A 13,433-nucleotide genomic window follows, 5' to 3' on the forward strand; every position below is an offset into this window, starting at 1 on the left:
TCCCGTGTCTTTGAGAGCCGCTGGAAAAAGAGCACGTTTGCAGGAGCCGACCTCCCGCTTCCTCTCGGCCTGTCCTAAAAATGTTGCCCTTTGATATCGGAGCGACGCTGCCCTGCTCCATGCCTATTTTTCGAACAGGCAGCGATGAGTGACCCCTCGCTGTGACCCCGGTGGGGCCGCAAAGAATTTCCTCTCTGAGATAATAATAATAAAAGCAGCTAATTCCTGCAGAGCGCTGCCCGTCGGCTCGTTTAGACGCGTTGTTTTTCTCGGCCCCAGACTTCACCATCAGCTTCCTCTTAGAAGCCTGAGGGGGTTGATGACAAAAGCTTGAGGGGAGGCCACCCCCCCCCCCCCCCCACAACCGGAGACAACCTGAGCAGGCCGGAGCCGGACGGGTCGCACGCACATGGACTCGGACCTCTGAACGGGGGTGGGGGGCAAGCCTTGTGACAGCCAGCCGAGCACCTGTGTGCGGCCCGTGGCCCACAGGGCACCGTCACCTGGCGTCACAGCTGCAGGGTTCACGTGCGATGTTTTTAATGCAGCAAAAAATTGTTGAAATGGTTATGTCCTTTACCGTATTTTCACGTATTATAGCTCAACCCTTACAAAAGCAACCCGCTGAAGAAATCGAAGTATTGAACTTTTGTTGCACGGATACGGAGCAAAGGAAGCAGACAAACGTCGACTCGCGTCGTTTGTTCTCTCCTTTTCCAGTAAAAACCCTGCGATGGACCAGGTTCTCATCCAGGGTACACATTACCTCACACCCTGCGTTTCCAGGATAGGCTCTGGAATTCCGCTGAGGCTGAAGGATGAGTCAGAGCCAGCGGAGTGCGCCTCTGCAGGAATTGTGTTGTGTGTTGCTATGGCGATAGGGGAGCCTCGTGCGTGGAGTCGGATTGAGAGCAAACGGGCCTCAGGTATGGTACGGCGCTATGGCAGCAGGGTGGGAAGAAGGGGGATAAACCTGTTCTTTAGCCTGAGAGACTCGGTTCTTCATCTTGTCCCTGCGAATGATGAACAGCAGGCCAGGGAGATGCAGTTGCGGGTGCGTAGTCCTTGCTTGCCCGCAAGAATCCCTCACGTGGCCGGGGGGGGGGGGTTCTATCAAGGCTGGTACAGTGGATTTATGTTGCCATGGCAACCACAGCTTGAGCTGGTACCTATTGCCTCCAGTGGCCGCATCCATGACAGGGAAGCACAGGCCCCACGTGCGTACGCAACCATCGCCCTGCGACGGTCTCTCACCCTGTCCCTCTGAGCTCCTCTGGGTTACCGTGGAAACGATACACTGAAGAGAGGGGTATCCCGTCCTGTGAGAGAGTCCCGTGACTCACCCTGCGATGCCTTGTGAGTCATGGCGAGCTCACAGTGGAAGCCCAGGGTACAGGAGGGGTCACCAGGAGCCCCGGGCAGAAAGAGCCTGAGCTCGCCGCACCGCGGTGATGTCGCACTCGCCGTCTGGTTCTTTCCCGCCGCTTTACTTCGGCAGCTCCTGTGCACGTGGCCGTGTGTCACACACCGCTGTCTTTCGTTGCGTGAGCTCACTTTTCCCCACTGCGGCGCGTTCCTCTTCTCCATCAGCATCCTGTCTGCTCGTGGGGTGGTGAATGTTTATGGTAACCCCCCCCCCCCCCCCCCACGGTGAGGAAATGTGCTGGTTTTCCATTGAGTCCTGCTCTCCCATGTCTCTCTGCAGCACCTGCAGGAGAAGCCCCCCTCAACCTAATGAAAGGCTGCGGTAAAAACAGGAAAGGGGGCCATGATCTCAGTGGTGGCATGGAAAGGGGTGTGTGAGCCCTCTGTCCAAACACAAGTCTGCATGAAAAGGAGCGAACTGGCAGGGGGGAAAACGGAGGGAAAAAATATTGTGCCTCTTCGGGTTGGCATGGAAGCGGAGGTCTTTCCTTGTGCTGCGTGTGCTCAGAGTCGCAGCTCGGCGTGGGTAGTAAGCAGGTCTGCGGCAGGACAAAGTCGAAATTTATGTAGCCGATGCTTTAAAGCGACTTAGCGTGGTCCGTACGCTGTTGCTAACGATGATTTGCTCGTTGATGCGGCAAGGTATTCTTACCATATAAGGTCAGGGTAAATACTGTGATCGAGGCCAATACAATACGAAGTGGGGTTCGAACCTGAATCCTGTAAGCGCAACGGGACGCGATGGCACAGCAGGTGAAGCCCGTGCCTCGGAGCTCTTAGCTGCTCTGCGGATGTGGGTTTCGAGCTCCGGGTGAGGGTGTGCGGAGTTACCACGGTTCCCCCCACGTTTGCACCCTCCCCTCACGTTGCAAACCAAGCAAGTGGTCACTATGACTTGGGGGTCGACTCGTTGGCACTTCTACCCGCCCATCATCGTTCGAGCGTCAGGTGGCAGCTTAGGCGCTATGCCCCCTGCTGACTACTTTTAGTTTCTATTTTTTTCTTGCCTAACTTCTACTCAACGTACCACCGCAAGGCTATTTTTAAACTCCCAGTCTGCGTGCCCTGTTTACGATGGCCTCTCTCCGTTGGCCCCTCAGGCCTCGTACCTGCAGCAGCTGCTGGCCTGTGTCCGGGCCTTACTGAGCACGTGCGACGGGGACTGCGAGACCATCAGCCTCCAGCTGCTGCAGGTGCTGGTGACGGTACAGAGCGCCGCCGGCGAGCCGGAACTGCGGGAAGAGGTGAGTCCCCGCGCCCTCCGCCGGCCCGCTGGGCGTCCCCGTGCTCGTCCGTCGTTCGCTCAGCCGGCGGTTCCCTCCAGACTCGCCGGCAGCGTTAAGATACTTTCGGCGATTTATCCATCTGCACAGCTGGGTCGTTTTTATTGCTCCAGTTCAAAGCAAGTACCGTACTCAAGGGTACTACAGCCAAACGTGGAAATCACACCTGGATCCTTCAAGTCCGAAGGTGACGGCTGTAACCGCTACGCCACCTGCTGCACCGTTACATGCACGCACACAGAGTCTCTCTCTCTCTCTCTCTCTCTCTCTCTCTCTCTCTCAACATTTCTTTTACTTGGGGTTTGTTGGCAAAGCTGTTTTTAACCCTGCCCCCCTCCCGCCCCCACCCTCTGCGGTCATTTTTCCACTCTCCTCCGTTATTGTGTGCGCGAGCGTGGAGAGCGGCGCTGAAAGGTGGGACGGCTATTTCGGGAACGTAATGCGGGCCCGGTTCTAAAGAGGGCACGCAACGGTGCAATTATCCACTTATTGGCGCACGCGCAAATTGCAGCTTCGCAATGGAACTTTAAAGCGTGACGGAGGGCGCGGGGAGGCGTTTCGGGGGACGCACCGGCGCAACAGGTGTTTAAGGCCCCCGGAATCGAGGTTGGCGCAACCGCGCTGCCAGCGACAATTACGCGCCGTCGGGAGACGACGGATGAGGAGCCGGTGAGGAATTTCCACGGTGTGGGCGTCCTCGGCAGAGGGGGAGTGGAAATGACCCGTTTGGAAAGTTGGGTTTACACCCCCTTTTCATACTTGTAGTTTACTAGAATGCGGTGGGTGTGGGGTGGGGGTGGGGGTGGGGGTGGGGGGGGGGGGAGGTCAGCCGGTGACCTCTGCGATCCCAGGAGTCTGGACAGGCGCTGCCTGCGATCAGAAGCGGAACAGTAGCATTCCCACACACGCCACTGCATTCCCAGGAAGGGACCCCTTGCTTACAGTCAGCCCCCCCCCCCCCCAGCGTGCAGTGACTCACTGCCTCCGTGTCTCTTTTTAACCGAGGATGTTCTTTCCTTCGCTCATTTGCATCTATTTATAGTTGTTGTTGAGCATTTTGGTTCATATCTGTGTAGGATTTTGTTGATGACTTATGACTTTTTAAAAAAAAAAAAAGCATATATTGCCCTATGTGTTATACGTGGGGGGTGCGGTGGCGCAGTGGGTTGGACCACAGTCCTGCTGTCTAGTGGGTCTGGGGTTCAAGTCCCGCTTGGGGTGCCTTGCGACGGACTGGCGTCCCGTCCTGGGTGTGTCCCCTTCCCCCTCCGGCCTTACGCCCTGTGTTGCCGGGTAGGCTCCGGTTCCCCGTGACCCCGTAAGGGACAAGCGGTTCTGAAAATGTGTGTGTGTGTGTGTGTGTGTGTGTTATACGTGTGTGTGTATGTGGGGTCCTACCTTTGGTACCCAGGCGCAGGAGGCTCTTCGAACCCTGTGTAGAGTGCAGGCCCTGGACGGAGAGGTGGAGCTCTACCGTCAGCACATGGAGCAGCTCCTGTCCTGGTTGTCCAACGGTCTGCCCTCCTGGAGCAGCTACTCCGTCCAGAGGCTACAGCTGGAGGTCATCGTCCTGCAGTCAGGTAAGGTGGGGGGGGGGAGCGTTATGGATGGTCATGGTTCTTTTCTACCATCTGTAACATTTATTGTCCCCAGCGCCATTATTTTACATGCTCGTTCTTCAGTCCGTTTTTTTTAGCCATTTCCCAGCTCACGCTGATAAATATTTCAACGGCTAAGGGTTCGACAGCAGGGCTCCGCCCGCGCAGCCCGCCGCCGCCTTATCTAAGAATGAGGGATTCACCTCGCTTCCGCTCCCGCCCATTCAACTGAGACTTAACCTGTCATTATCGGGTCAGGTCAGGCCCCTTGAGCTCTGGGAAGTGGGAGAGGTGGGGGGCCTTACGTTCGGGGGGGGTCCTCCTCTCCGCCTTTTATCATTATAGCAAATCCTTCCTTATCACCGGCTCCCTGACACTTACATCCCTAAGAAGGCTGTCACTCCCCCCTCCTGCCAGCTCAAGTTGAGCAGAAGTACAGAAGTGGTTGAGGTGCCCCAACCCCCCAACCCTTTGGCTATGTACAAGAAGGGGGCTCCAAACCCACAAACTCAACCTCAGAGGTCAGTCTCCAAGGCGACCGAAGAGACCAAAGTGGCTTTTTATTGACCGTCTTTCCACCTTTTAAAGCCATGGATTTAACCCAAACCTCCGCTGTTCTCCAAATACAGCAAGGAATGCTGGGAACCCAGGGGTTTTGGATGGGACACTGGTGTCAGCCGTGGGCCTGTGAGAACAGCGCCTGTGTCACAGTGTCCTTATCGTCTGCTTACTCATACTCGGGGAATGTTAACGAACTTAGTCTGGTCTGTCCCTGCGTGTGTGTGTGTGTGTGTGTGTGTGTGTGTGTCTGCACTCGGACTTTTCTCCTATCCAGCGGTTGTATGCCCCCACGTCCCGTGCTCTGCTCATTTACAGTGTGTGTTCTGCCCTCACACATTCCTGACACCCCCAGTCCGACTGTTAGCAACCCGGTGCGGTGACCTCCTGCGCCTCCGTGCCACTCGGGCCCCCGGTCCCGTAGCGACGGACCCGGAAAGTGGGCCGGGCCTTTCTCAGACACTGGAAATTTCCCGCACACGTCTCTCACGTGATGGGACGCAGTGCGCTGGGAGTACTCCGCTCTGGTGCAGGGACAGGAACCGGGGATTGTGGGAATCTTGCACTCCGCCCCCCCCCCCCAGGTATTCTGTAAGGGTTTAACAGTTATTTTTTATGATGGTATCGCTTCGTGCCGCAGATACCAGGATCTTTTTCCACGGTAATGACACACTTCTGTGTGTGTTTCAGGGCCTGTGATAGGGGAGTTCCTCCCCCAGCTGCTTCCCCTTCTGCAGGCTAGCGTCCAGCCCAGCCGGGACCCAGAGATGAGGCTGCACATCTTCATTCTGCTGTCCAAGCTGCTGCTGGATGCCAGCAACACGCTGGATTCTCAGGGGTATGAGCTGTGTGCGCGCGCACACACACACACACACACACACACACACACACAGAGCAGGCAGATCTCCATTGTCTTTACAGGCTCATTAGGAAGGGTGGGCCTGCTTACCCTTATTCTTTACATTTGTTTTCACTGCCGAGTGCCGCACACCTCCCTAGCTATGACGTGCATCATTACCACGGTGAATGATTTTCCAGTTGCCCCATTAGCCTGCGAAGACCCTGCAAGGACCGACACCGGAGAACTCCGGAGTGGCGCTGCGGCGCTTTGCCCCGTTAGGACCTGAGAGCAATCGACTCCGTGCAGGCGGCAGGGCAGGGCGGGTCGGGAGGAATCTCAGACAGAGAAGGGAGGTGATTTTTGGGCGTCTGCGTTAAACAGCCGTCGGGGAAAGAGACGTTCCTCCAAACAGATAGGGGTCTCTTCGCAAAGCTGCCGTCGACCTCTCCGTATTGCTGGATTTTGGGCTTCACGGGTACAGCGGGAGTGCTCTCCGGGAGAACCAGATCAGCGGGCTCGGAGCGCTGAGCCATCAACGGGCACGTCTTCCCGCACGCGGCCGAGACACGCTAGCGAAGCCCACATCAAACGCGGGCTCCTCCTGCACGCGGGGACGAGGGTGACAGTAATGGGCTCTGCCTGCTCTCTGTTCCGCTGCCAGAGCTGTGTAATGATACCTCTGTCAGAAAATGAATTATGTAAGGAGAAGAAGAAGAGAAGCGGCGAGACGGCTTTCTGAAAACATCCCTTTCTCCGTTTTTTTTTTTTTTTAAAGAAAAGACAAACTGCTTTGTTTAACGTGGACCGGCTCGGCGCTCTCGTCGGGAACTTGAAAGATCAGTGAATGGAATGTGTCCTCCGGGGTTCTGCACCCCGTTTCCCCGAACCCGAAAAGCGATGACGTGCGATCCAGAGGTCCTACCGGAGCGGAGCTGTTCTTGGGTGGCGCTGCAGCTTTCCGGTCGCTTCGGAGGAGCGCGGGCCGGGTTCCGGCAGGGGCTCGGGGGGTGCGTTGGCAGCGGGCTCGCTCTGGGGCCCAGCGCTGCAGGACGTGCTGACGAACTCGAGTGTGGCTGCGTTTCGGCTCGGGGCCCAACGTAACTTTCTCGCGGTTTCCCTTCTGAACTTCAGCTCGTTGTACACCTGCATCTTCTATTAAAGCAATTCCAGCTGAAGGATACAAGCACGGTACCCCTGCTAGGACTTGAATATGCAGCCTCTTGATCCCAAGTCCAGATGTTTAGCCCCCCCGCACCACCTGCAGCCGTTTCGTGTCTGCAGGCACGAGTCCCAGGTACTTCGGTCGTGACATTAGATGTTGCCGATGAACCGTACCTCTCCATCCAACCCTCCACGTGTGGGTACTGGGCTCCCCCTGGTGGCAGGGCATGACACTGCACGTCCCCAGAGAAGTGCCGATGCAGCTTGTGCCCGCATTGCACGGTTCTGTCAGTTCCGTCCAAACCAGCCCTGAACCCGAAATCTACATTTCAGAGGCGCACACACACGCAGCGACACGGTACGGCGAAGGAGGCGAAAACTAGTGGTGACGAAAGCGCCGCGGAGGGTGAAGGTGTGCGGAAGGGAGTCGAGAACGAAGAAGAGCGGCGAAGGACATCCAGATGGTCCATGCACCCCCCACAGCATTTATTGCGCCTGTAGGGTTACGCAGTGGGCTTTTCTCAAACCGCAACAAGAACAGGCTGCGGGAAAGACACGCTTTGAACTAATTCACACACTTATACCCTCCTCCCTAGAATGAAAAACGTGCCTTTAAGCGACTCCTCCGTCGTGCGTTTGCTCCCAACAGTCCTCCTCAAACCCCGGTGTGCTGCGTCTGCTGGCTTTCATAAAAACCCATCCCTTCCTTAAGTCGTGAAAACACGTGTTTAATTATGTGTTCGTTTTCTTAAAAAAAAAAAATGAAGCTGGGGACAGTGGTAGCGCAGTGATTGGAGCTGCTCCCTTTGAACGCAAAGGTTGAGGGTTTGAATCCCACCTCCACCTGCAGTAGTACGTTTTGAGTAAGATACTTTTCCCTAAATTGCTCCGGTTAAAAAAAAAATTAAAAATATAACTACCTAGCTGTATAAATTGGTAAATAATTGTAGGTGGAGAAAAGCATGAGCTAAATGAATAAATGTAAAAATACAATATTACTTTCAGTGTGTGTGGCTTCTGTCTACAAATGTAAGTATGCAGATGAGGAGGTTAATATTTCGGGGAGCAGAAGCACGCAAGACACACAGCGTGCATTGTGCCTTGGGTATAATAATGAGATGACTCACTAATAGGAATTTTGAAGACACGCAGGTGCCTGGGCTCAAAGAGCTGACCTCAGTCTGACGCCCATCTGGCCTTTGTGTGACTCCGCAGGAGGTTCTCCGAGCACCTCGTCATGTTCCTGCTGGACCTGCTGCTGCCCAACCTGGTGTGGCACGCCGGACGCACCGCTGGCGCCATCCGTGCCGCCGCCCTCAGCTGCCTGCTGGCACTGCTGCAAGGGGGCGCTCTGACGGGGGAGCAGGTGGGGACTCATCTGGACAGGGGACACACACACACACGCGCGCGCGCGCATGTGCAGGCGCACGCTGAGACGGAGCGCTCCTGCAAGACGCACACAGACACATCTGAGTCGCAGTGGACGTGCACGCGCTCGCAGGGCCTCCCTCCGCATGAGTTTGCGTAAATCCACCGTGGGTCATGTCTCATTCTTCATACCGACGAGGGCTTTGAAAAGAACAAAAATCCCACTTATGCCAGCTGAGTGAAATGAGTGAGATCATGGCACATGCAGCTCTGCTTTGATGTGGGATAGATATAACATTTTTTTTTTCTTCAAGTGCACCCCGATATATAATATATATTTTAAATGGAAAACAACTGTATGGGTCTCAGCTGAAGACTGTTCCGCCCGAGTCGCTCTGGGGCAGCGCTCTGCTCCTCTATCCCCATCTTTCTTAGCTTGATTCTTGCAGCAGGTGTGCGGGGTGGGGGGGCGGTGACTGGTTCACATACCTCAGTCCCACTGGAACAAAGCTGACTCGGTACGGGGCCCTTTGTTGTGGGCCAGCGCCGTCCCCTAATCGGACTTGTGGACACCCTGCCCTCTTATTAACTCGCGCACAAGGAGAGGAACTCGACCCCATCTAATGGACAAATGTGCAGTTGGACAAATGGGATCTCAAACACACCGGCACACACGCTGTTGCCCCTATCTGACCATCTCCAGTCCCACCTTAGATCCCTTCGTTGCCTCTGTTGCCAAGTCCGCCTCTTTACGTGTTGTTCCTGTGATAAGACCCGCAACACCAGCGCGTGCTTTCACTCGAAAGGGGCGGTTGAGGGTTCGTTTCAGGTGGCTCGTCATGGGTGGGAGAACGCGCACTCTTCTGAGCTGTGGCGCTGCGTGGGGCCTCCGGTGCCAAGAACCACACTCTAAACTGCATCTTGAGCCATGAGCTACGGGTGTTCAGTCCAGCCACAGGTCCAGGTCTAGAACCAGGTCCTGCCTCCGGTTCCATACAGCAGCACTTTGTTTCGCTCACCTCTCTGTCTCATCGTCCACTCGACCCACCTGTATTCCGTGGATGAGAGGGGAAACAGCCCCCATGCGGTCTTTCAGGTTCACGCCTCTTGTCTTCTGTACTGAGTCTCACTTGAATGAGGTTTTGCTGCCATGTGGTTTGTGCTTCAGCTCATCGCTGTGGAAGAGAAGCTGACCCCTCAGGTGCTGGCCTGTCTCGATGAGGACTCCCAGCTCTCCCGTCTCATGGCTTGCCGCTCCCTTTTCGCGCTGCTCTCCCTCGCCGGGAAACACCTCCGTACGGACGCCCTCAACAAGATCTACCCCGGTGCGTGGGCTCTGGGTCACGGGGGCACGGAGAGCAAAGTCGGCCGAACCTTTTATTGAGAGGTCGAGGCTGTTAGACCCAATCTTGGTCCTCAAGTGAATATTCTTTTTAGGCATTTCAGCATGTTCATTTGAAATTTCTAGCAGAGGCACTCATTACAGTATTTTACTTCGATTTACATGCGTAACATTTCTTTAAACAATCTTATTCACTCACAGTAAAATGACCCCAGAGCAGCTCCTCGTTCAGGAGACTATAGACATAACATGGTAACAAAGCTGGTGGTGGTGGTGGTGGTGATGACGACGATGCCAATACTGCTTACCAAAGCTATGCTGTAAACTGAGCATGTCTGTTGTGCAGAGCTGCTGAAGCGACTGGACGACAGCAGTGAGGAGGTGCGTGCCACAGCCCTCAAGGCCCTGGGACTCTGGCTGTCGTGCCTGGGGAAGGACTACGACACCCAAGCGTGTCGCCCGCACCTGGAGTTCCTCTTCCAGCAGCTCTTGCTGCACATGGACGACCCAGAGAGCCACGTGCAGGAGGCCGTGCTTGGTGAGCTGCCGGAGGGGAAGGATGGTGATTATTAAGAGTGGAACTGACGATTGCATTGCTCAAAAGATGGCCGTGGATCAGTGATTCAAAGTGGCCGACCCGCTTTGATCACGCTATCGGAATGATTCTGCATTCGCGCATGAGCCCAGAAACCACCGCTGGCCCATGTGCGTAACTTGAAACCGAGTCATCAATCCACCTTTTCCACTCAATTTATCACCCCTGCGGAGTCGGCAGGGGGTGATGGACGAGCGATTGGGCCAACCCGGGCCCCCTGCAGAGGGCAGGGGCTCAAGCAGGGGCTCCAGCAGCGCTCAGTCAACGCAGTGCGGGTGGGTGCAGCTGACACGGCCTCGCTGACGCGAGCCTGCTGCACGGGGCAAATCCCCCCAAGAGGGCATTTTATTAGCAACACATGGGGTCCTTTTCTCCTCCTCTCTGCATATCCATCCTAGATGATCCTCCACCTTTTTGAATCTTTTTTTTTTTTTTTCCCCTCCTCTTTTCTCTACTACCATTTCCCCAACTTCTGGTGCTTGCAGATCCAGTGTGGAACCTCCAGGATGGGTTCTGCCGAGCCGACTGAGGCTCTCTGAGGGTTACTCTGCCCTCTCTTGTTTTCACGATTCTCCTTAAAATGTACTTGTGTGCCCTCAAGGATCGCTTGCATCTGGCAGCAGGTGAATGGCAGTGCTTCACCAAAGCCTGTGGAGTGCAATATCTGCCCCCCCCCCCAGCCCCACTGCCATTAATAAAACAGCTCCAGAGTTTGGCAGACCTAGGAGTAGTTACCATACCGTGAATTCCATTGACGGAGGGGAGGGGAGGGTGATTTCTTTTGAAACGCTTCCAAAGATAATAACCTTTTCTGTTGTGGCTGCACACTTGAGGATCCGTAACCTTGGTGGTAGTACCCTCAACAGCCAGCAATTTATATTAGTTAATCCCATCTGGATAAGGGGAGTAACCCTGTAAAGGCTGTCATTGGGGTGTGTGTGTGTGTGTGTGTGTGTGTGTGTGTATGTGTGTGTGTGTGTGTGTGTGTGTTTGCTCACCGCATTCCCTGTAATGAGATCACAGGGTGCAGACGGATGGCTGCTGCTGACTACGTACATATCTGACTGCCCACAGCTCCAGAGAGAGCACATCATTCTGGACCCGGGTGTTTGAAGTTTTTTTCCCCACCCTCTCTGTTATTCTCTAACCTGTTCTTATATGGTTCTTAAATTTCAAAAGCGTCCCCAAAGGACTTGACGTCTGGCGATTTCCTGCGAGCGTGACGAGCAGATCCTCCTCCTTTACTCACACACCGGCAGCCAGGCTGTAAACCCATCGGCCTTGCGGTGCCGGCAACCTGTCACGTTTGACAGCAGCATCCTTGACGCCGCTATCCAGCTATGACATGTGCATCGCCGCCGCCGCCGCACACATGGACAGTCCCCCCCTTCTAAGTGTCTGCTTGGCAGCGTCTGTAAACAACCAATAAAATTCCAGCTTCTCATGTACAAAGCAGGTTTATGAACAAAGCAGATTCCTCAAGTATCAGATTAACCTACTCTGAGGTTTGGGGCTCTTTCCCGGCTGTGGGTGCGTCGCCACCGATGTTCTGCTTTCTCTGATGTGGCTGGAGGTTTATTCCTTTCTGAAGCTGACATCAGATGTCCGTGGCCTCTCTACGGCAGCAGCCTCAGAGCATGTGGCGCACGGGCGCCACCTACCGTCCACATATTGACCCCCCGGACACCGTCTGCTTCCCTTCTGCTGTTGCAGCAGGTCCTGCTGCACGGAGGCATCGTCTGCTGTATCAAAGCAAACTTGTCAGGGTCAGAAAACCTCAGAAACTGGATAGCTGAGGAGTGGAAATCCAGTCTTGTAGAGTGATGAGCAAAATTTGAAATAGTTAGATCCATCTGATGGAGGTTTGACCCAGGGATGGTGGCATATATGTTGCGCCTGTGCAGTTTCCACCATCCAGTGTGGTGGGGGAAGTGTCATGGTCTGTCACAGTGTATCATAGCATGGTTGTGATGGCATACTTCAGAGGCAGGCCATCTGATCAGGACTCCAGGTACCTGGGCTATGCTTCATTCCTCAGCAAGACCATCCAGAACACGTCAAGGTTGCGGAAGGGCTATGTGGAAAAGAAGTTGACATGAATTTCCATCAGATGTACTTAATCTTTTGGCCGGTACTGTATTCCCTTCCAAAAACAAAAGGACAACTTGATAGATGTTGAGCACACTTTTTCCACAAACATAATGAACTGAATATTTAACCCTTGGCTAAAACTACTATTCAGACACACTGGTCTCAAAAATGATTATAGGGCACCTGGTGTTCTCAATGAATTATTATTCTCACGTGTTATGGAACATGTCTTTATCGTTCCATTACTGAATGTTGTTTTCGCAAGGGGGCATTTACTAGGGATGCTTCCCAAGGGCAACTATGAGAGAGTGGGACGTGTGAGAGTGCGTGACATTAAAGTGTGACCAAACACTGATTGTCCTGATTTGTGTTCTTTGTCCTCAGATGTCCTGAAGACTGGCAGCACAGTTTATCCAACTCTTCTGAGCAGGGAAGCGGAGGCTGTAAGGGACAAACATCGTAGCCCCGCCTACTGCGACCGGCTGCTGGAGCACATCCGCTCCTTGACGCAGGAGTCGGCCTAGGCGCTCGCTCTCGCTGATGTGGGGCCCCAGAACTATGCAAAGACACACCTCCAGAAAGATACGTGTTCACACACATACAACCGCGGTACATACACAGAGGCCTTTTAGTGCTCGTGCAGCATGGAAAAGTAGCTACAGTGTCGGGAAGAAATGCACCCTGTGACACATTTTCAAGGGAAAAGTTACACGGCTTGGATTCACTGATACAAAACGAAGAAGTGTGTACACTGAGAAAGTGACATTTAGAAAGACAAATAAAACACTGACTATAAGGGACCAGATGGATGATGATTAAAAAAAAATACCAAGACAGTTTCTTTTTTCCTCTCCCCCCCCCCATTTGGGCTGGTTTTACTTGATTATGTACGATTTTTTTCTGGTTAAGGTACTCCTCCAGTTCCTATTCCACAAGAGGTGGAATAGATGTGGAAAAAACAGGTTGTGAACAAGCGGATTCTACGTGGACAGTTGGCGTTAAAGGCAATTAGAAATCATGTGGCTATTAGGACGTGGAATATATGTTCTGCATGCATTTCCCAAATCTTGCTGGACTTAACAGACGAAAATTAAAGTAGCACTCAACGTTTACAATTTTATTCAAATGTTTTTTTATGAAAAACGGCATAAAAACATATAAGTAAATGGGA

At 53.9% G+C, this 13,433-nt stretch overlaps 1 protein-coding gene across 1 annotated transcript in view; it reads left to right on the forward strand.

Moving 5' to 3' along the window:
- Positions 1–13,094, forward strand: part of dnaaf5 (dynein axonemal assembly factor 5) — a 19,007-nt gene extending 5,913 nt beyond the window's left edge. Inside the window, exons 7-13 of the mRNA XM_029250174.1 lie at positions 2,526–2,669; positions 4,120–4,288; positions 5,555–5,702; positions 8,082–8,232; positions 9,403–9,559; positions 9,923–10,114; positions 12,647–13,094. Of these exons, the coding sequence (XP_029106007.1) occupies positions 2,526–2,669; positions 4,120–4,288; positions 5,555–5,702; positions 8,082–8,232; positions 9,403–9,559; positions 9,923–10,114; positions 12,647–12,786 (1,101 nt within the window). The 3' untranslated portion in view covers positions 12,787–13,094. The remainder of the gene's footprint in view (positions 1–2,525; positions 2,670–4,119; positions 4,289–5,554; positions 5,703–8,081; positions 8,233–9,402; positions 9,560–9,922; positions 10,115–12,646) is intronic.
- The last annotated feature ends 339 nt before the right edge of the window (positions 13,095–13,433 follow it).

This window comes from Scleropages formosus, chromosome 3, assembly GCF_900964775.1.
Source record: "Scleropages formosus chromosome 3, fSclFor1.1, whole genome shotgun sequence".
NCBI classification, from domain to species: domain Eukaryota; kingdom Metazoa; phylum Chordata; class Actinopteri; order Osteoglossiformes; family Osteoglossidae; genus Scleropages; species Scleropages formosus.